The sequence below is a fragment of the Equus quagga genome, chromosome 16 (assembly GCF_021613505.1).
Source record: "Equus quagga isolate Etosha38 chromosome 16, UCLA_HA_Equagga_1.0, whole genome shotgun sequence".
NCBI lineage: Eukaryota > Metazoa > Chordata > Mammalia > Perissodactyla > Equidae > Equus > Equus quagga.
In genome coordinates, this window is record NC_060282.1 from 1,237,869 (window position 1) to 1,260,425 (window position 22,557).

The 22,557-nt window shown below is 53.0% G+C and overlaps 1 protein-coding gene and 1 long non-coding RNA gene across 2 annotated transcripts; both read left to right on the forward strand.

The window, feature by feature from the left end:
• Positions 1-14,553: 14,553 nt before the first annotated feature.
• Positions 14,554-15,850, forward strand: CCDC166 (coiled-coil domain containing 166). Its single transcript, XM_046642489.1, has 2 exons — positions 14,554-14,994; positions 15,095-15,850. Exons 1-2 carry the CDS (start codon positions 14,554-14,556, stop codon positions 15,848-15,850), a joined length of 1,197 nt encoding a protein of 398 aa, XP_046498445.1.
• Positions 15,851-17,268: 1,418 nt separating this feature from the next.
• On the forward strand, positions 17,269-19,164 carry LOC124227994 (uncharacterized). Its single transcript, XR_006885599.1, has 2 exons — positions 17,269-17,588; positions 18,342-19,164. It is a non-coding gene; the product is annotated as an uncharacterized LOC124227994 (long non-coding RNA).
• Positions 19,165-22,557: the final 3,393 nt, after the last annotated feature.

A 22,557-nucleotide genomic window follows, 5' to 3' on the forward strand; every position in this document is an offset into this window, starting at 1 on the left:
CTCCCCGCGCCTGCGCCGGCCGGGGTGGGGCGGGGTCTGCAGCCCAAGCGCCGGCCAATCCGGGGCCGCCTGGAGCACCCCACCCCCCCCACCCCGCGCAGGCCCGCCCCCTCGGCGCCACCGCAAATCCTCGCCGCGCTCCCGTCTGCGCGTCCTGGTTGCCCCGGCCAGGTACCCCCGAGCAGGTGCCCCCCGCCCCAAGGAGCCTTCTGAACCCTCTCTGCCAGCTCCGGCCCTTTGCGCGCGCGGTGCCCACGTCCTGGGGTGCTCTTTTCATCCTCTGCCTTACTTCTGGGCTCTGCCAAGGTGGTGCTGATGGTTAGGGGGTCCCTCGCAGACAGCCCCTCCACTCCGGGGCTGTTTGACGGCAGGGGCCGCGCCCTCGCCAGCAGGTGAGGTGCCGCAGGGAGCTCGGGGGGAGTGCCAAGGCGGGGGCTTCCCGGCGAGTGGCCGGAAGAGCAAAGCTGGAGGAGGTGAGTTTGCAGGAGCGGCTGAGAGGGGCCTGCTGTGCGCCAAGGTCACGCGCCAGCCGGCGATCAGAGCCTCCGAGAAAAAGAAAGCGAGGTCAGGAGGCCGGCGGGTGGGGCGGCCAGGAAAGGAAGTGGGAGCACCAGCCAGCCCGTGGACTCTGGGGGAGAGCATCGAGGGGGCAGCTAGGCAAAGCCTCCGAGTGGGAGTGCGCCTGGCACGCTGGAACCACAAGGAGGCCCCCCGGCGGCTGGAGCGCTAGGAGAGGGCAGAGCAGGAGGGTCCTTGTCGTGAATGGAGGAAGCAGGAGAAAGGAGGAAACGGTGGAGGTGTGAAAGGGTGGGTTCTGGCTGCAGTACAGCCCTTAGATTTGCTGTGGGTGGACTGTGGTGTGAAAGAAAGAAGAAAGTCAGATGACCCACAGGTTCACGGTGCAGGCTGTGTGGAAGACCAGGGCTGAGATGGGGAGGCAGTGGATATAGCAGGTTTAGAGAGATTGGGAATTGGGACATTTTTAAGTTTAAGATGCTGATAGTACATCCAAGTGGAAATCCTAGAAAGACATGACTTTGGAGTGCAACGACGAGGTGACATACCCTGGGGGTGTTGGTGTGGGGTGTCATTTAAAGCAGCAGCTGGGCAAGATCACCAGAGAGTGAGTACCGGACCTAGAGAGGGCAAGGCACGGGCCTGGGCCTCCAGCGTTCAGAGTGAGCTCCCAGGCTGTCCAAGGCCCAGCAGTTTAAAAATCTTTCAAGCTATTGCAGACCAATAACTTTGTAAAATACAATAAAAATGAGTTGCTAGAAAAAATTTTAAAACCATCGACATATAAAATAAAGCCCCAAATTTGCATTAGAATCGTAGTCATAAAATTACTCTGTCCTGTAGCCGTCAGAGTTCCTTAACTCTTCTCCATTTCTGAGTTACTTCACTGTAGACCTGCGAGAAGCAGTCTGTGGGATGGGGCTGAGGGCTGAGGAGAGATTGGTGCGGTGGGACAAAGGCCAGGGCAATGTGTGGGGTCTAGCGGCCAAGTGAAGTCAGCATCTGAAATGGAAGGAGAGTGCAAACGAGAGCACGAGATACCCCGGCACCCCTATAGAATGGCTAACGTCAGGAAGACTGGCCACACCGAGTGTCAGCGAGCGTCGGGAGGGACTGGAATGTTCCTCTGCTGTTGATGGGGAGGTGAAATACTACAACCACCTTGGAAAACAATTTAGCACTTTTAAAAGATGCCAAATGTACATTTATCATGACCCAGGCATTTCCCACCTAGGTGGTTGCCCCAGAGAAGTGAACACACGTGTCCACACAGACGTGCACACAAATGTTCACGGCAGCTTTATCTGTAACAGCCTCAAACTGGAAACGACCCGGCTGTTGTTTCCAACATTTGAAACAGAGGAACGGATAAATAAAATGCGGTGTGACCGCGCAGTGGAATGCTAAAAAGGAAAAGCAAAAAAGGGAAAGAAACTATCGATACACACCACATGGATGAAGCTCAAAATCCTTATGCTGCTAAAGAAGCCAGACTTCTCCTCAAAAGAGTGTGTGTATGATTCCATTTATACAAAATTCTAGAAAATGCCAGCTACAGGTCAGTGAGTGATGGCCTTGAGGGGGACTGAAGAGAGAAATGGGTTGTGAGGGGTACAAGAAAACTTTTGGAGGTGATAGACACATTCAGTTGTGGTGATGGCTTCAGGGTGTATGCTTACGTCAAAAGTGTTTAAATCGCACACTTTAAATATGTGCGGTCTTCCGTACTTCAGCTGTATCTCCATATAAAGTGAGAGGGGTGCGGAATACACAAGGGAAAAAGAAACAGTGAAGGAATGAGTGACTTCAACTTCCGCTCATGATGGAGCAGCTGGTGCTGGACACGCCTTCCTTCAGTGAACAGCCCGAAAACTGGACAAGGTATGTGAAACAATTGTCTACAAACCCTGGACAACAAGCAGTGCAGGGCTGTGATCTCGGGAAAACAGAAAGCAACGGGGCCCCTCGACCCCGCTGCCGAGCACCACGGCAGGCAGGAGCACTTTACACGAGTCCACGCAAAGAACTTGGGGGCATGAGCAGAACGAGTCTCAGATTTTACGTGGACAGGGGAGAGCTTCAAGTGCCAAGTAGCTAGGGTGGACACTGGGACCTTCAGGAGAGACCCTGGACAGGTCACACCCCTGTGAAATGACTAAACTAGCCCTAGACAAAGGCTACTCCCACCCGCCAGGAGTGCAGAGAACAAGCCTTGACAGGAACAGGAGGGGCAAACATACCTAGCTGCCCGCCAAACCCATCAGCACTCCTCAGAGGGAAGCAACACAACACGACACTCAGGAACGTACAGTTCACAGCAGCCAGCATCCAACAAACATTACTAGACTTACCCAATTAAAAACGTGGGCAAAGGGCTTGGACAGACATTTCTCCCAAGAAGGTATACAGATGGTCAACAGCACATGGAAAGGTGCTCACCATCATTAGCCATCAGGGAGACGCAATCAAAGACTCATGAGATACCACTTCACACTCACTAGAATGACTGTAGTAATAATCAACAACAAGTCTTGGCAAGGATAGAGACACATCGGAACCCTTGCGCCCTGATGGTGGGAATGCGAAGTGGTGCAGCTGCCGTGGAAGACAGTTTGGCCGTTCTTCAAAAAGTGAAACACAGAATTACCATCTCCAGCAATTTGACTTCTGGATATATACCCAAAAGAATTGAAAACAGATATTCAAACAAATACTTGTACACGAGTGTCCATAGCAGCATTATTCACAAAAGCCAATTGGTGGAAACGACCCAACTGTCCATCAACTGACGGATAAAAAAAAATGTGGTCCATCATACAGTGGAATATAATTCAGCTATGAAAAGGAATGAAGGACTGGTGCATGCTGCAATGCAGACAAGCCTGGGAAACACTGTGCTAAGTGAAAGAGGTCAGATACAAAAGGTCGCGTGTTCTATGAGTCCACTTATATGAAATATTCAGAATACGTGGGTCCCTAGAGACAGAAAGCAGACTGGTGGCTTACAGAGGTTGAGGGGAGGGGGATGCGTAGGGACCGCGTAATGAGTGTAGGTTTTCCTTTCGGGGTGATGAAAATGTTTTATAAGTAGATAGAGGTGACGGTTCCATAACATTGTGAACAAGTGCCACTGAGACGGTTAATTTTATGTTATGTGAATTTCACTTCAGTTTAAAAAAATGTTACAAGCCTTGTGAGAAGGAAGGAAAATATGACCCATATCCAGGAGAAAAATCAGTTGATGGAACTAGATGCATAAGTGGGAGAGAGGATGGAACTGGCAGTCACCTTAAAAACAGATATTATAAATATGCTCATGGATTTACAGAAAAACATGAATATGATGAGGTGAGAATTTTTAGAGCCAAAAAATAAAATATTTGAAATGAAAAACTCATTGGATGGACGTAGATGATCCAAGAGAACTTGAAAGCACAGCAATAGAAACTATCCAAATCGAAGTGCATGGGGGAGACGCCTCAACAGCCTGCAGGGCAGCACCAACAAAAGGGGTGGTTAGAAGGCATGTGTGAGAAAGTAATGGCTGAAATGTTTGCAAATTTGAAGGAAAAATAATACACTCATAGATCCAGGAATTTAAGTGAAGCGTAAGTAGGGAAAACACAAAGAAGCCATAACAAGCACATGGTAACTGAATTGCTGAAAAACAGTGATGAAGAAAGAAATACTAAAAGTCACCAAAGAAACTTACATACAGAGGAACAGAAATAAGCAGGACTGCAGAGGTCTTGTCAGAAGAATTTCAAGCCAGAAGACAAAGCAATGATGTCATTAATGTGCCCAAAGAAGGAAAAAACCCTGCCAATCTGGAGAGAGAGACTCAGAGAAAACGTCCCTCAAAAACGAAGCAAAATTAAGACGTTTTCAGATAAACAAAGCTTAGAGTATTTATCACCCACAGACCTGCACTACAAAAAAAATATTAATGAAAGTTTTTTAAGATGAAGAAAATGATTCTGGATGAAAATTTGCATTGACATAGAGAAATAAAGAGCTGTAGAAATGGCAAGTAGGTAGCTAAATATAAAAGACATTTTTCTCATCTACTAAATTTCATTAAAAGATAGTTGACTGCCTTTGCTGAACCTCGTAGCTCAACAATGGATCAGAAGTCTATCTATCTCTGGGGCCAGCCCCATGGTGTAGTGGTTAAGTTCAGACACTCTGCTTCAGTGGCCCAGGTTTGTGGGTTTGGATCCCGGGTGTGCACCTACACCACTCGTCAGCCATCCTGTGGCAGCAACCCACATATAAAGTGGAGGGAGATTGGCACAGATGTTGGCCCAGGGCTAATCTTCCTCAGCAAAAAAAAAAAAAGAGGAAGATTGGCAACAGATGTTAGCTCAGGGCTAATCTTCCTCAGAAAAAAAACCCCAAAAAACCCACTATCTATCTCAGATCAAATCATAACCATATGAGATGTCACCTCATACCCAACAGGATGACTACAATCAAAAAATTGGAAAATAAGTGTTGGCAAGGATGTAGAGAAGTTGGAGCCCTTGTACCTCGTACCCTTGTGGAGAAATCGGAACCACGGTTGGTGGGATTGTTAAATGGTGCAACCACCATGGAAACAGTATGGTGGTTCCTCAAAAAAATTAAGATTGGGGCCAGCCTGGTGGCATAGTGGTTAAGTTTGCGTGCTCTGCTTCAGCAACCCAAGGTTCGTGGGTTTGGATCCCAGGTGTGGACCTACACCCTGCTTGTCAAGCCATACTGTCGTGGCGTCCCACATACAAAGTGGAAGAAGTTTGGCACAGATGTTAGCTCAGGGACAATCTTTCTCAAGCAAAAAGAGGAAGATTAGCAATAGATCTTAGCTCAGGGCCAAACTTCCCCACCAAAAAAAAAAAAAATTAAAATTAGAATTACTCTATGATTCAGCAATCCCACTCTTCAGTACACATCCACAAGAATTGAAAGCAGGGTCTCAAAGAGATCTTTGTACACCCTTGTTCACAGCAACATTATTCACAATAGCCAAGAGGAGGAGACAACTCCAATGTCCACTGGTGAATGAATGGGTAAACAAAAGGTGGTATGTACATAGAATGGAACATTATTCAGCCTCAAAAAGGAAGGGAATCCTGCCACATGCTACAGCATGGATGAACCTTGAGAACGTTATGCCAAGTGAAATAAGCCAGTCACAAAAAGCCAAATACTGTAGGATTCCGCGTGTATGGAGTATTTAAAGTAGTCAAATTCTTAGAAACAGAAAGTAGAATGGTGGTTACCAGGGACTGTGGGGAGAGGAGAATGAGGAGTTCTTGTTTAATGGGTATCGAGGTTCAGTTTGTAAGATGAAAAAGTTCTGGAGATCTGTGAATATCTGAATATGCTTAACAATATGAATATACCTAACACTACTGAGCCATACACTTCAAAAAAGTTCAGCTGGTAAATTTTGTGTTGTGTGTTTTTTACCACAATTAAAAATAATTTTTAAAGAAGATAGTTGACTGTTTAAATTAGAAATAATAACAATATGTTATGGGGTCTGTAACCTGTAAAAATAAAATGTAATACAGCAATACACAAAGTATGAAGGAATACAATGTAAATATACCCTTGTAAGGTTCTTAAATTACACGTGAAGTATTATAATATTATTTGAAGATAGACTTTGATAAGTTAAACATACAAATCTTTATCTTAAATAAAAGTAAACATACATAAAGAGATAGAGCTATTAAGCCCGTAGTCTAGACAAAATGGAATATTGAAAATTACTCAATCAAAAAGAAGACAGAAAAATAAGGAAAAGGAATAAGAAATAGATGGGATAAATAGAAAACAAATAGCAAGATGGTCAACTTAAACGAACCACATCAAAAATTACATTAAAGGTAAATAGTCTCAATACTCCAATAAAATGACAGAGATTGTGCACCTTTATTTTTTAAAAATCAAAAGCCAAGAATATGCTATGTACAAGTAATGCACTTTAATTATAAAGACATGAGTAGGTTAAAGTTAAAAAGATTATGCTGTGGTCTGAATATTTGTTCCCCCCACCCCCCACCTCAATTTGTATTTTGAAATGCTAAAACCCAATGTGATGGTATCAGGAGGTGGGGCCTTTTGGAGGTGCTTGGGTCATGAGGGGAGACCCCTCATGAGCTGGATTAGTGCCCTTATAAAGGCGGTTCTGGAGAAATCCCTAGCCTCTTCTACCACGTGGGGACACAGTGAGCACCAGCTATGAACCAGAAAGAGGGCCCTCACCAGATATGACCATGCTGGCGCCTTCATCTTGGACTTCTCAGCCTTCAGAACCATGAGAAATAAATTTCTGTTTTTTCTAAGCCACCCAGTCTGTGGTGTTTTGTTAGAACAATATGAATAGACTAAGACAGATGGAAAAAGACATATCGTGCAAATACTAATCATAAGAAAGCTTTAGTGGTTATATTTATATCAGACAAAGTGGACTTCAGCACGTGGAATATTACCAGAGAGAAAGCAGGACACTCCCTTATGATAAAACCGTCAAGTCATTAAGTAGTCATTCTAATGCGGAGAGTGTATGTACCTAATAACAAAGTCTCAAAATACACACAGCAAAACCTGACAGAACTGAAAGAAGAAATAATCAAACCAGTTGAAGATTTTAGCACTCCTCTTTCAATAATTAGTAGAACAAGCGAGCAGAAAATAAAGATATGGTAGACCTGAGCAACACTATTGTCCCACTCGACCTAGTCGACATTTAGAAAACAAGCCACCGCCAAGAGCATACACATTCTTTTCAAGTGCGTATGAAATAGTCACCAAATAAACCATATTCTAAGCACTATACAACAAAGATCAGCAAATTTAAAAGGGTTGAGATCACACAAATTATGTTCTCTGATCCCACAGAATTGAATTAGAAGTAAATAACAGAAAGATATTTGGAAAATCCCCCAAAGATTTGGAAATTAAACAACACACTTCTAAATAAACAATGGGCCAAAGAAGAAATCACAAGGAAAATTAGTCTGAAAGATAATGAAAACATAACATATGAAAATTTAGGGGCTGGCCCCATGGCCGAGTGGTTAAGTTCATGCGCTCCGCTTCGGCAGCCCAGGGTTTCACCGGTTTGGATCCTGGGTGTGGACATGGCATTGCTCATCAGGCCATGTTGAGGCGGCGTCCCACACAGCACAACTAGAAGGACCCACAACTAAAATATACAACTGTGTACTGGGGGGACTTGGGGAGAAAAAGCAATTAAAACAAAAAAAAGAAGACTGGCAACAGTTGTTAGCTCAGGTGCCAATCTTTAAAAAAAAAGAAAAAAAAGAAAATTTGTAGGATGCTGCTAAAGCAACACTTAGAGGGAAATTTATAGTTCTAAATGTTTATATTAGGAAAGGTGAAAAGTTTAAGTTTCCACTTTAAAAGTCTAGAAGAAGAGAAAATTAAAGCCAAAGTAGGCAGAAAGAATGAAATAAGAGTAGGAATCATTGAAATGGAAAGTGGACAAGCAGGAGAGAAAACCAATAAAATTAAAAGCTGGTTCTTTGAATAAATGGAATAAAATCTAGCTAGACTGATTAAAACTAAAAGAGAGAAATTATCAGTGTCAGGAATGAAAGACAGATTCCTACTAAATTCTTCAAACATTAAAAGATAATAAGGATTTATTATTAACAATTTCACATCAATAAATTTGATGACAAATGCAATGGCAAATCTATTGAACAAGTGGGAGTATTCCTCAGATATAATCCATAATAAATATAAATATGAATGGAAGGGCTGGCCCCGTGGCCTAGTGGTTAAGTTCGGAGCGCTCTGCTGTGGCAGCCCGGGTTCAGTTCCTGGGTGCAGACCTACACCACTCTTCATCAAGCCATGCTGTGGTAGCAACCCACATACAAAACAGAGGAAGATTGGCACCAGATGTTAGCTCAGGGCAAATCTTCCTCAAGCAAAAAGAGGATGATTGGCAACAGATGTTAGCTCAGGGTGACTCTTCCTCAGCAAGGAAAAAAAAAAATGGGAAAGCTATATGCCCACAAGGACAAAGAGAAGAGTAGAAAGCACATTGATGGAAATGGAGGGAGGACTGATCACTAGTTGGACAGGCTGAAGGAAATGAGAGTTGGACTCACTCAAGGAGGGTCCAAGGCCAGGAGTGGGGCTGTGAGTGGAGCCCAGCCCAGGAAAGTTGACACACTTGATCTGGAATGGACAGCTGGGCTCCCCCAGCCACGGGCAGGAGGGCCTGCAGGTGGACAGCAGGAGTAAACTGGATCAGGAAGAGCCAGCTCCCAGGAGGGCGTGGAGCAAACTGATGCAGCTGCTGGGGCACGGGACGCCAGCTGGTCCCTAGAGCACCGAGGACGTGTGACAACTGCAGGCCAGCCCCTCTCTTTCCGCCTTCCCTCATGAACTCCAAACCAGAGGAGGTCTTGACCTACCGTTCTGCCACTGAGAATGTGGCCAAAAGCAGAATTATACGAACATCAGTGAATTTCCGCAAAAAAGAATTCTGAGGAGGGAACTTCATTACGCGTGATAAGTAAATCAATTTTCAGTGAACAGCTGATTCATCCGTTAGCTGTTGTTTTTAAATGTGCTATTATGTGTTTTCTCTTGAGGCCATTATTTCTACCCAGTCCAACTTTCCCTTGTCCAATATCCTTGCAGATATAAATTTTGTCAAGGAGATTTTATTTTCTTATTAATTGGTAGTCAACAATAAATTTTGTTGCATGCAGTTGTAACCTTCAGCTTTGTTTTGAGCGCATTATCGACTTGGGGTGTTTATTATGCACGAGATAAAAAGTGGACCGTGGACCCATGGGAAAATCGTGGGCAGTTTTGGGAGCCTCCTCCAGAAGACCCAGAGTCAGGGAGGAGTGGGCGCGTAGCAGGTCAAACCCCCCAGGATGAAACAGTGTGGCCGGAGCCTCCTGCTCATCCATAGCCAGCGTCCTTGTAACCCGAAGGCCAGTCTCACATGGTCCCTGCCTCCTAGATTGCAGACTGTCACAGGCCATGTGCGTGGGCCCCGCCCCTCCTTGCCCTTCAGTGTTGACATCTGAGGAGTGATCACAGCCGTGTCCCCATCTGTGTCACAGGGGTAGCCCACTGCCCACCCTGTCTCGTGCATGGCCTTCCCACCTGCTGGGGTGGACCTTGTGTGCTCCTCCAGCTCCTAGGTCTCAGATGTCTCTCCTGCTCCCCACATGGACTGTGGACTCAGGTACCCCAGGTCACTCCAGCACCTGCTGGGTCCCTCCCAGGAGGGCACATTTGGGTGGTAGATGTGGTTGTCTCAGATTGTGCATTCAGACTCAGAGACAAGGGTCCCCGGGAGGCATGCCTCAGGCTGGGCGCCCCTCATGGCTGTCTCGCAGGGGCTCTCTGAGCCGGCCAGTGGAGGTGGGTGCAGGCAACGCCATTGGGGCCTGTGCAGGGCTCTGGACTCTGTGCATCCTTCTGTTTATCATCCTTTTCCTCACAAAGAGAGGTAGGTGAGCACCCGGGGAGGGGTATGCAGGCCGACATGGACCAGACCCCAAGCCCCAGCTGCTCTGGCCTGACCCCTCAGGGAGAACCAGGGAGCCAAGCTCACAGGCCCCGGGCTCCAGCCAGGCCCCTTGAAGCTCATCGAGCTGCCCTGAAGCTGCGACTCCACTGACCCTAGCAGGCCAGAGACCTGGGTCATCGTGGCAGCATCGCCACGGAGCCCTCACTGTGTTCCATACATGTACCCTGGGGCTCCCCTGGACCCAGCCTGTCTTTGCTCCTAGGAAGTGGGTGGCGGTGCAGCCGTGGCCCTCACTGCACTGTGTGTCCAGGGAGGAGAGAGCACTTCCTCCAGGGGCAGCTGTGGCTGTGGGAGCTGACGCAATCATGGCCTGGATCTGGGCCTTCCACCTGGGGCTCCCCGTGAGCATGGTGTGGGTCTGGCATCGGTTCCGAGGTGCCTGGCTGTGGAGGGGAGGCCACTTGAGGAAGGGTCCTTGCCTGAATGCTCGGCCGAGAGCCAGCTCAGGTGGCGGAGGGGGCCTGCAGCTGCACATGAGCTGGAATATGGGGAGGGGCCGGCCTTGGGTCCCGCCGAGGGCCCAGAGAACAGCCAGGCCTGGGGTTTCCAGGGCTTGACCGCAGCCAAACGACACACTGGACAGACAGGCTCTCCTGGGCCTCAGTCACGTTCCTGCCTGTCATCCCCTTTGTGGTGGTGATTGCCATCAGCGCTGTGCTTCTGATCAAGGGACAAGGTACTGGGGTGGAGCTGGGGCATCCCTCCCACCAGGTCCTCCAGGGTCCCTTCATCTGACCACTGCTCAGCTTCTGGCCACTCCTGTGGGTGTCAGGCTCCTGCCCAGGGCTGAGCTCCAAGGACAGGGTCTCTGGCATCACCTGAGCCCACCCCCAACTCCTCAGGTCCAGTTGGCCTTGGCAGGTAGGAGGGTCGTGGGTACTGGCCACATGCTGGCCTCAGGCTGCCATGGAGTGGGATTCAGTGAAGGTGGCTGGCTCTGCCCCTTGCCCAGGGCTCAGGATGGGGAGAGGCCTCCGCAAGAGGCAGTGGACACAGTGGGAAGAGCTCACCAAGGTCCAAGTCACAGCCCCAGTGCTTTCAGTCCTTAACAAGCCACTCCCTGCCTCAGTTTCTCCATCTGTGAAATGGCAGCAGATGCTGCTGGAAGTGCTCACCCCAGGGTTAGGCACACAGCCCAAACCCACTGGCTACTCCTGAGGAAGGGAGCTGACGCTAAGTCTCAGGAGCTGAGTAGGGAGAGAGTCCAAGGCAGAAGGAACAGCAAGATAGGGGCAGGGGGGTTGGCCCTGTGGAAACGTGGGGTGGGGGGCCGAGCGGCCCGAGGAGCGGTGTGAGCAGCATCTTGGAACCGGCCCGACAGGACATTCTGACGCAGCCTTTAGGGTCCACCGCAGTCCCCCACCAGAAAGCGCTAGTCAGGGGGGTGGGGGTTGGGGGGCGGCGGGAGGGGGTGGCCAGCAGGGATTCAAGGGTGGGGGAGGGGCAGCCTTGGCGGCAGTTGAGCCGATTTCCTCCGCCCTTCTTTCCAGTAACGTTCCAGTTCAGTGTTCCCGCCAAGGGGTGAGTGACCCCCGGCCCCCACCCCGCCCCCAGACCCTCCTCAGTTGGACTCAGGGGGAAACTTAGTCTTGGCCCCTGGAGGGACAAAAGACCGCCACCCCATTCACGGAGGGAGGGAGGAAGGACCCCAAGGGTGGGGAGAAATGTCACAGGTAGCGCCTGGCTTTGAATCTGGGCCCGCGGAGGTGAGTTCCGTCTCTCGTGGGCGGCGGTGGGACCTGGGGACACCAGACACACCCATTCCCCAACAACAGAGAGAAGGCCCCCGGGGCCAGGAGGTGGGTGTGTGGGGGCATCCCAGCCGCCTCCAGGCCAGGCGGCCTCCTCTGCCCGGGGAGACACCACCCACCGCCCCGAGGCCTGTGGCGCGGGCGCCCGGAGGAGGCAGAGGAGACAAGGCCCCTCCTGCCCTAATCGCCGCGGCCCCGACTCGGGTGGGGGCGGAGGCGGCCGCGTCCGGCTGGGCGGCGGGGGTCTGGGGGGCGAGGGCGGGGCCGGGGCTGGGCGGGGGCGGGGCGGGGCTTCCACGCGGCTCCCCGAACGATTCCACCGGGATTGCAGGACTGGGAATTGCAGAAGTGGGAAGCAGCAAGTCTCGAGGGAGCTGGAGACAGAGGAGAACAAAATGCTCACCAGACCCCTGCTGAAAGGAGGCATTTGTGAGCTTTAAAGCGAGACAACTCCCCGAGAAATCCGGGAGGCTGGGACGACTTACAACTCAAAAACCTCTGCCCCCCGAGTGCCTCCCCTCGCAGCAGAAATTAAAAGGCCAAGGTTGATCTAGACACTCCCACGACAGATGCGTGCGGGGCAGGAGCCCGGGAGGGGCCGAAGCGGCCCGGAGTCGCGGGGGCCCCCGGGGGGGGGGGGGGGGGGGGGCGCCCAGGGGCCGAGGCTGCGGAGGACCAGACCGGCCAGGGGAGCAGGCTCCGCCTGTCGCCGTCTCAGTTTCGCAGTGTGCCAAATGGGGACAGTGGCCCGAGGCGGGCCCCGAGGGTGGCGAGGTGGACAGAGCAGGCGGCTTCGGTGCGGGCAGAGGCCCTGGTATGTAGATACCGGGCCCCGGGGGAGGGACTGGAAGAAAACATCCTGAAGGGGCTCGCTGGAGCCCCCCACTGCAGGGTCTCCTGATTCTTCCCGATTCTACTTGGTCTCTTCCCAATTTTCTGTAAAGTCAGGCACCAATTTCATATTAAAAGCCAATATCGGGCTTGCTGGGTGTGGGGCATAGTGGTTAAGTTTGCAGGCTCAGCGCCAGAGGCCCAAGTTGGTGGGTTCGGATCCCAGGTGCCGACCTACACACCACTCATCAAGCCATGCTGTGGCAGCGTCCCACACACAATATAGAGGAAGATGGGCACAGATATCAGCTCAGGGACAATCTTCCTCACAAAAAAAAAAGCTGATATCATTAAAGGCCAACATTAAGATGCTCTTTTAAGAGTTTATGGATCGACATTTCTTTAAAATTTTAGTGTTAAAATAAACGGAGATTTTGCATCGTCTTGAAGCTTGTCATTTCATTTTTATTTATAAAATACATTTTTTTCCAAGGAGGAAACTGCCTCGGTTGTGTTCCTAGTTTTACGAGGCTCTGCCACCCCTTTCACGCAGGTGCAGTGAACTCGAGCAAGTCCAGCGATATGAGTGAATCACCGCGGCTCTGAAATCGGCCTCCTGAGAGTTTTCAACACAAGCCTTCCCACCAGAGTGGTTTCCTAAACCGTGCTCCTCACAAAGTTACAAGCCAACAAACCCTGCATCTGTCCATATTACAGCCAATGTAGACAGACCTGGACCAACGGTGACAGGACCAAAAGAGACGTACATGGACGTTCACGTCAAAGGCGGTCTGGACCCGGCTCTTCCCGAGGCAGCTAAGAGAACCCGAGGCCGGGCCGCTGGCTCCTGGCACCTGAATGTGGTGCTCACGTATCTAGCCAAGAGTGAATTCAATGAGGCGATGATGATGTTGCCACAACCTCAACGGCAAGAAGAGCAAGAGCGAAATTCCGGGTGGATCTCCTTCCGCTCCCGCCGTGCTGGCCAGCTGGGAAGGGAAGCCGGCCAGGTGCAGTCCTGTGGGATGAGATGAACAGGCGCCACACGTGTGAGCTGAAGAAACCCCAGAGAGGAACACACTGGACAACGGGTGACATCCGAAGGGACTCGGTCTTCCCAGTAACCCTAACTCCCACGGAGGCCTCCTGAAGGAGCGAAGGGAGCCACGAAGTGCTTCGAGGAGAGCCAGGCTCTCCGGAGCGCTGAAATGCTGTGGGGAAGCTCTGACTCAACAAGATGGAGATTTCACAGGGGTGTGCGTGTGTGGGTGGGGTGGGGAGGGGCTTGCTCAAGGCTGGAGGCCAGGACTGGGCGAAGTCTCTACTCTTGAGGGCCGACGGGGATATGAGGCCATCGGTGGACAGGTGGCAAAGGGCCCAAGTATGGCACGTGGAGACTGAGGGCTACTCGGGCTGCTGCTGGGTCTGTTAGGTTAGGAGGCAAGTCCAGCGTCGTCCGACAGGACGACAGGACGTCAGGCAGTAACAGGCTGTCAGGCACTGACTTCCGGAGCAGGAGTTGGGGGAAATGGAGGAGGGGGAGTGGAGTTGTCGCCCAAGCAACGGGGTGGAAGTGGGGGAGGGCGACTAAGTTCTCTCTCCATGGAGACTGCACCGGCTGAACGCCAACATAACTCAAGGTGGGCGCACGCCGACGGACGGCCAAGGTCCGGAAGGAGTCCACGAGTAAAGGTTGGCGACCATCCCCTGACCCCACGTTGACCCCATACCCCTGATTTTGCCTCCCTCAACCTCAGGACCCTGAGACCCGTCCCGCCCCGCTAGAATATTCGGGCTAGGGGAGGGGAAGGTTTGCGCTGGAGGAGCGGGCTTGGGCGGTGCCCTCACACGTACCCGTGCCCCAGACCCCGAAGCCGGCCCATGGCACCCAAAAGGAGGCGCGGGCCGAGCACAGGGCGCCGGCCAGGCGCGGCGAAAGAGGGCGCCGAGGCGCCACTGTCGGAGCGCGCGCAGTATCTGCAGCGCGAGTACAAGCTGCTCTCGGAGCAGCTGGACGCCTGCGAGCAGCGCGTGGACCAGGTGCTGCGGGAGAACGCCTTCCTGGACCGCGAGGCGCAGCGCCTGCGCGAGGAGAACCGGCTCTACGCCAGCTACGTGAGCGCGCGCGCGCAGCGCTGCGCCAAAGCCATCGTCCGGCTGGACGAGCAGAATCGCGTGGACCTGACGCAGGTCCACTGGGAGCGGGGCGAGCTGGCGTCGCACTACCACGGGCGCGAGGACGGGGTGCGCGCGCAGCTGCTGGAGATGGAGGCGCGCGCGGCGCAGATGGCGCGGCAGGTGCAGGAGCTGCAGCCCTACAAGGCCAGTGCGCGCGCGCCCACGGGCCGGCCGGGCGGGCTCCGGGAACCGGGCGGGGTGGGCGCGCGCCGCGCCCGGGCCCTGACCCGCGCCCCCGCCGCAGGAGCTGCAGCTGGAGCAGCTGGCCCGGATCCGGGCGCTGGAGCGCGAACTGCTGCACATGCGCGTGGAGCACACGCAGCTGCTCCACCGCGTGAAGCGGCGCTTCACCGAGGACAAGGCGGCCTTCGAGCGCGAGGCTCGCCAGCGCGTGCAGTCCCTGGCGCGGCGCGCGGAGCGGGAGGCGGCGCGCGCGCTCCTCGCGCACACGCAGGCCATCAAGGCGGACAACGCGCGCCTGCGACAGGAGCTGCTGCGGCTGCTCCAGCGGGCCCAGCTGCTGCATGACACGCGGCGCCAGCTGCTGGAGCAGCGTGAGAAGCTGCGGCGCGAGCACGAGGACACGCGGGACCTGGCGCGGGTGCATGGCTGGCTGCGCCGGGGCCCCGGGGGCCCGCCGCTGTGGCAACCTTTGCCCGTCGCCTCGCGCCCCGCGTCCTTCGCCTCCCCGACAGGCCCGTCGCGCGCAGCCTCCCGGTCCCCGTCAAACGCAGCCTCCCGGGTCCCGTCGCTGCTCTCGTCGCGCATGGCTTCCGGGGTCCCGTCGTTGATCTCGTCGCGTGTGGGCTCCAGGGTCCCGTCGCTGCCCCTTTCGAAGGCGAGCTCCCGGGTCCCGTCCTTAACTCTGTCCCGCCTGGCTTCCCGGGTCTCTTCGCGGTCCTCGTTGCGTGCGGCTTCACAGAACATCCTCCTCTCTGCGAAGCCTGTGCTTGGAGTGGGCTCTTCCTATCCCCGCGTCGAAGGACACCATGAACACTGACCCTGCAGCAGAAGCCGCCGCGGGAGAGCCTGCACCTGCCGGGAGGAAGGCCGGGGAGGCCCGGGGCCGGGGGAGACGAGCACGCAGGACGCGTGTTTGGAGAGTGCCGCTGTTAATAAAGGTGCGACACCCCCGTTCGCCGCTCTGGCGCCGCCTGCTTCGCCGCGTCCGCGTTTGCTGCAAGGGAGCTGGGTCGCCCTTCGCCCCGTGCCTGCCTGGCTTCAGCACCCTCCACTCCGCGGCTGCCCGCGGGCCGCTCGGGTGTCCTGCCCGCGGGGGTGACAGTCTGGCGGCAGGGACGGACACCGCGGGCACGGACAGCCCGCGTGACGGCGGGAACGGAGTCCGGCGGGCCGGGCAGGAGCCGGGCAGCTGCGCGCTGTGGCCGGAGGGCCGGCGCCGTGCGAGCTGCGGTCACAAGGCCTTTGGGAGGGACGTGGCTTTACTCCCAGCGCCGCGGGGAGCCACAGGAGATTTCGTCTGACCTCTTGGGGTTTTTTGGTAATTTTTAAATTTTAATGTAATATCCAACTTAGAGAAAAATTGGAAGAATAGTACAGGGAAGTCCCATGTGCACTGGTCCAGACTCACCAGCAGCTTGCCTTCTGTCCCTTTGGGGGGGGAATGTCTGCATTTTTCTCCGTGAACCATTTCAGAGTAGGTTGCAGACATCGTGCCCCTTCGAAGACCTCTAAATCCTTTAGTGTTTCCTGAGCATGATTACCGCAGTACTATGATCCAAATCAGGAGATTTAGCATGGGGAAAAGAGCATTAGCTAATCCATAGCTCATATTAAAACGTCAGTTGTCCCAACAGTGTCCTTTGTGGCCACGCCCTCTGCCAAGGTCACGCATCGTATTTACTTGTCAGTCCCAAAGTGCACAGGCCGGTTATTAGGACGTCCTTCAGTGTGTTTTTTTGTTTTGTTGGGGCTTTTGTGGGGGGTGGGGGGGGTGAGGAAGATTGGCCCTGAACTGACATTTGTGCCAGTCTTCCTCTATTTTGTATGTGGGACGCCACCACAGCACGGCTTGACCAACGGTGTGTAGGTCCGCGCCCGGGATCCGAACGTCGGAACTGGGCCGCCAAAGCGGAGCACGCGAACTTAACCACTACGACACCAGGCCGGCCCTTCAGCGTGGTTTGTATTAATCGAGGGCTGTGCTGGGGAGGAGGTCGAGCGGCTTCGGAGAGGCCAGGCCCCACGCACCCTCGATGCTGGCCGAGGAGCACGGACTTCGCCCCGAGCGCGGAGGGAAGGTTGTGAAAGACGCTTGCTCTCTGGACCCCAGCGCAGAGTTGGAAGGCCGACCAACGAGACGGCCGCCGCTAGAGCGGCCGGCGCACTTCCGGTCGGGGCCACGCGAGTTCCGGCCGGCTGGGGCTGGCTACCGGAAGCGCGGGAGCGGGCGGGGGCCCAGTGGCGCTGCCGGGCGCCGGGTTCTCAAGAGGCCGCGACCCTGGCAGCCCACCTGGGACGCCCTGGAGGGAGGCGTTCAGGCCACAGGTTTAAGACGGAGCTCCTGTGGGCCAGGGCAGCGCGTGAGGCGGGGGACGCACAGACGGCGTGGGTGAAGCCCCGCCACCCCCCAACCCCTCCGTGTGAGGGCTCGGCGCACGCGCGCCCCCCGGCCCGGAGCTCCGGGCGGAAGTCTCGGCGCCCCTGGTTGGCGGCGCTCCTCGGCCCCTGGCAGCAGCAAACGCAAGTCGTTTTGGGCGAGTTCGCTTGAAGCCCAGGTCGGGACGCGTTCCCACAACCACTTCCCTTTAAAAGGAGCTAGGGCTCCTTGGAGATTTGGGGCAACGGTGCGGAGCAGTCTCGGCCGTCCTGTGGACGGGGTGACAGCGGGGCGACGTGCTGGGGTGTCGGGAGCGGAGCCGGGGCCGCAGGGCGGGGGTGCAGCCGCACGCGGGGCTGCAGACGGGGCGGCGGGTTTGCGAGGGGCTGCGCCGGCGCCTGGCCTCTCGGAGACGGGCGCGCTCCCGAGACGACAGCGCCCCGCCGTCTAGGCGCCTTCGCAGCCGCCCGCGCGGGCCCGGCCCCAAGTCCTGCCGGACTTCCTGCGCCCTCCGCCTTTGCGCACCCTCCCCGCCTGACCCTCCGCGCCCCTGCTGGGTTCTACCTGACTCGGTCTCTAGAATTACGCTTCTCACAGCCCCGGTAAATACCTGCTGCGTGAACTGCAGTGAATTTCTCTGCGGGCAACACCCGAGAGCCAGGTTGCTCCCAGACGGGGCCGGTCAGAAGGACCGGGCAGCAGAAGCGAAGGGCTCCCACTCGCCGCCAAGGCAGCAAGTTCAGCATCAAAAAGAATACTGACTGTACTGAATAGAAACGTCAAATGCATAAAGTGCATGAGTTTAAAATACGACAAAACCCCACCCTACCGGTCATCTTGAAGATTGCCGGTACGATACTCATTATGCTAAAAACTGGCAAATGAAGAATCACGTGTTCATCCCGCCTTTCCCGTGTGAACTGTATTTCAGGATAAACGAATTGTTGGTGAAGGGAAGTTATGTACGGAATTCCACCTAATAACTGCAGAAGAAATATAGCGACGTCATGGTTGCTGAAGCCTGTAGGTGGCAGACTGATGAGGACAATGCACGGACCGGCTCACTCTCCGCATCCGTGAATGGCCCCAACTTTGCCGAAAGGAAGCCACTCAGGGCCTCCTGGTCTGAAGCAGCAGAATCTGCACGGTGCAACCTGCAAAGAACGCTCGATCAGAAGCAAAGCTCTGACCTAATCAAGCTTTGGGACCTGACTATCAATGTATATAAGATAGAGGGAACAGAGGAAGATGTTAAAAGACAGTAGGGATGCAGTCATCCAGATCCTCTTTAGGGCAAATGACTCAGGTTTTTTCCGAAAAATAAATGACAAGGGAAAAAAAAGAGGGAGGGGTAATTATCAATCAACAGAGACTTAAGACATAGGTCCTCAAGTGCAGCATGTGCACCTTCTTCAAAACCCTCATTCTAATTTGTAATGTTAAGTCAAGATAGGAAGAGTTTCCTGGTAATTATGAAGCTAATGGACTGCAGCACGCCCCACTTCCTCTTCCCAGGCACTGCTCCTATCCGCTGACACTCCAGTCTCTCTCTTCTGCCCAGACCCTCCTGTCCCCAAGACCCTCCAGCCCACCACTTTCCATGAAATCCTTCCTGGAGAGACATCAGGGTAGGCACTTGTCAGTTTCTCCTCGTAGTTCTGTCCCTGTTACTTTATGTGTTTGAAAGCAAGTATTAGTTGCGTATAAGTTTAGAACTACTAGCTGTTCTCCGTGAATTGAACCTTTCATCAGTCTGCAGTGTTCTTCTTTGCCTCTGCCCACAGCCGGTCTGACATTAACGTGGCTGCTCCAACTTTCTTTTGGTTTGTTTTGCACACACCTTTCTTTGGGTGTCAATTTTATATTTCAGGTGTGTCCCTAGAAACAGTATAAATGGTTCTTATATTTCGAATACAGTCTGACTTGAATACACTCTTCTCTTTTTGTGGTCACCTGAGAAATGTTAACACGCACATTTAAGCTCATAATTTATGAAGATAATATCTTTACCCTCCTCCCAACCCTCAAAATGCTTTAAATTTTGATCACATCTTCCTGGCTGAGAACCTATTGATAACAAGATTACCCACAAATTAGACATTGTTACTTTCCTTGTGAAAGTTCATCCACCTGCATACTTACCATTTGGGACATATTTGTATGTTGTTATGCTTTGACAGAAAGCTGACTTTCCAAATCCTGCAGGTTTAGTTCTGGTAGTCCCTTATTCCTTGCTCAGCTTTCTGGCTTCTCCCTCTCAACGAGCCGCTCAAACTCAGCCCTGGTTGACCTGTCTGGTTGCCACCCTGACAGCTCCTATGGGGATGGAGGAGAGCATGACCCCACAGGGCCCTGATGCTGGATCACCCAGCCCAGGGGACATAAAGCAGTGGAGGGGACAGGATGGCCCTCAGGGGGCACCTCCAGTCCGGGCCCCCTCTTCTCTTCTGTCCCATCAAAACCCACCCACTGCTCTGTGGCTCCTGTGCCAAGTCACCACTGCACACTCGGTGGGGGCCGCGGGGGCTTTCCTGTCACCACCTGGAGCCCCTCCCTAGGATCTTGAGGGCAGTCCGGAGAGCAGGGACCAGAGCAAGCCCATCCGCAGCGATGCTTGGTCCCCTCCCAAAAAAGAGCCGCTGACTGTTCAGCTTCCAGTCACCTCGGCAGAGGCAGGAGGGACACTGGTTGCCAGGGGACGGTGGGTAGGTCCCTTGGAGGGTGTAGTGAGGGTTACAGTGAGGGCACTGTCTCCGGAGGGTTCAGGCTGGGCTGGGCCAGGGTGTGTGCCAATAGCGGCAATAGCCAGAGAGCAGGGGAGTGGGCAGCCGTAAGGCCGGGCAGGGCACAGGGTGAGTGGGAGCAGCATCCCAACCTGCGGAGGAAAGTCACGTGATGAGGAGGGAGCCTGCCTTGGCCTGGACGCCAGGGCCCATCCCGCTGGGTTGTACCTCTGCACAAGGCCTGCCGGAGAAGAGGGGCAGCTGGCTGCTGGAACAAGCAAAGGGCTCTCACCATCAGGTCTCTCTTTGTGACTAAAAATCCAAGAATTCCAAAAAAAGTAAACACTTACCTGTTAGAATGGCTAAAGTCCAAAATGCTGACAACAAGAAGTGCTGCCGAGGATGTGGAGCAACAGAACTCTCATCTGTTGCTGGTGGGAATGCAAAATAGTGCAGCCACTTTGGAAGACAGTTTGGTGGGTTTTTACAAAATTAAAATATTCTTACAATATGATCCAGCAGTCATGCTCCCTGGTGTTTATCCAAAGGAGCTGAAGACTTGTGTCCACACAGAAGCCTGCCCACGGAGGTTCACGGCAGCTTTGTTCACAATCGCCCAAAAGCAACCAAGACGCTGTTCAGTGGGTGATGGACAGATAAACGTGGTCCATCCAGACAACAGGATATCATTCAGTGCCAAAAATAAATGAGCTATGAAGCCGTGAAAAGACACAGAGGAACCTTAAATGCATGTTACTAAGTGAAAGAAGCCAATCTGAAAAGGCTACATAGTCTGTGATTCCAACTCTATGACATTCTGGAAAAGGCAAAACTATGAAGACAGTAAAAAGATCAGGGGCTGCCAGGGGTACTTGGGGCGGGGGGGGGATGAATAGACCGGCACAGGGGATTTTTAGGTCTGTGAAACTGCTCTGTACGATACGATAATGGTGGATACGTGTCTATACGTTTGTCCAGACCCACAGAACGTGCAACACCAAGAGCGAACCCTGATGTAAACTATGGGCTTTATTAATAATGGATCCATATTGGCTCATCAGTTGTAGCAAATGAACCGCACTAATGCAAGATATTAATAACAGGAGAAACTGGGGGGTCAGGAGTACATGGCAACTCTCTGCACTTTCTGATCAATTTTTCAGTAAGCCTAAAACTACTCTAAAAATATAAAGTCTCTTAACTTTTTTTTAAAAAGTAAAAACATTAAAGTAGTGGAAGCCTTTTATATTCCTGAGGAGTGGAAAGCATTTTTTAACAAGAAAGAAAACCCCAAGGCATAAAAGAAAAGTCCAAAAAGAAAAGATTACTATAAGAAGATAGAAAATTAATGTAAAGAACTCTAAGGTAAGGGCCGGCCCTGTGGTGTGGTTTGGGTGCGGGGCACTCCACTTCGGCAACCTGGGTTCACAGGTTTGGATCCTGGGCACCAACCTACTCCACTCATCAGCCATGGTGTGGCAGCGACCAACATAGAAAGTGGAGGAAGACTGGCACAGATGTTAGCTCAGGGCTAATCTTCCTCAAGCAAAAAAACCCAAAAAGCAAAAGAGGAAGATTGGCAACAGATATTAGCTCAGGACTAATCTACCCCAGGAAAAAAAAAACTAAGGTAAAATACACCATAAATTAGAAGGCAAACAACAATCTTGGCAAAAATATTTACAACAGATAAAAGAGACAAAGGACAACTCTCTTTATAATGAGCTATAAAGAAAATAAAAAGAGCCAACAACCCACCAGCAAAAGCAGGCAGAGGCCTTGGAGACCAGAGAACACAGTGCTGATGCACAGGCGACAAGACAGTGCCCCGGGCCTGGGGAGATGCCGAGTAAAGCAGTGCCGCATGAGGGAGGCCCCCACCCAGGGTGGGAAGGGCTCCGTCACGCTGAGCCTGAGGCGGGCCGTCTGCCTCTCTTAAATTCGAAGCAGGCAGACTGTGACCAGCGGCTCTCCAGGAATCCTTTCTGCGTATATGCTGTGGGTTGAACTGTGTCCCCAGAAAGATCTGTACGAATCCTAACCTCCAGATCCGACCGTGTTTGGAAATAGGGTTGCTGCAGATGTAATTAGCTGAGATGAGGTCACAATGGAGTGGGGCCCCTAATCCAATAGGACGGGTGTCTTTGTAAGAAGACAGAGACACATGGGGTGAATGCCATGTGACCACAGAGGCAGAGACTGGAGTGACGTGGCCACGAGCCAAGGGACGCCAAGGATGGCCGGCGCCACCAGCAGCAGGAAGAGGCAGGAAGGATCCTCCCTCCAGGTTTCAGAGGCAGCGCAGCCCCGCCCACACCTTGATCTTGACTTCTAGCCTCAGAACCGGGACAGTAAATTTCTGGTGTTTTCAGCCGCCTGGTCTGTGCCCCAGGAGATGGATGCAACCCACATGCGCACACAGAC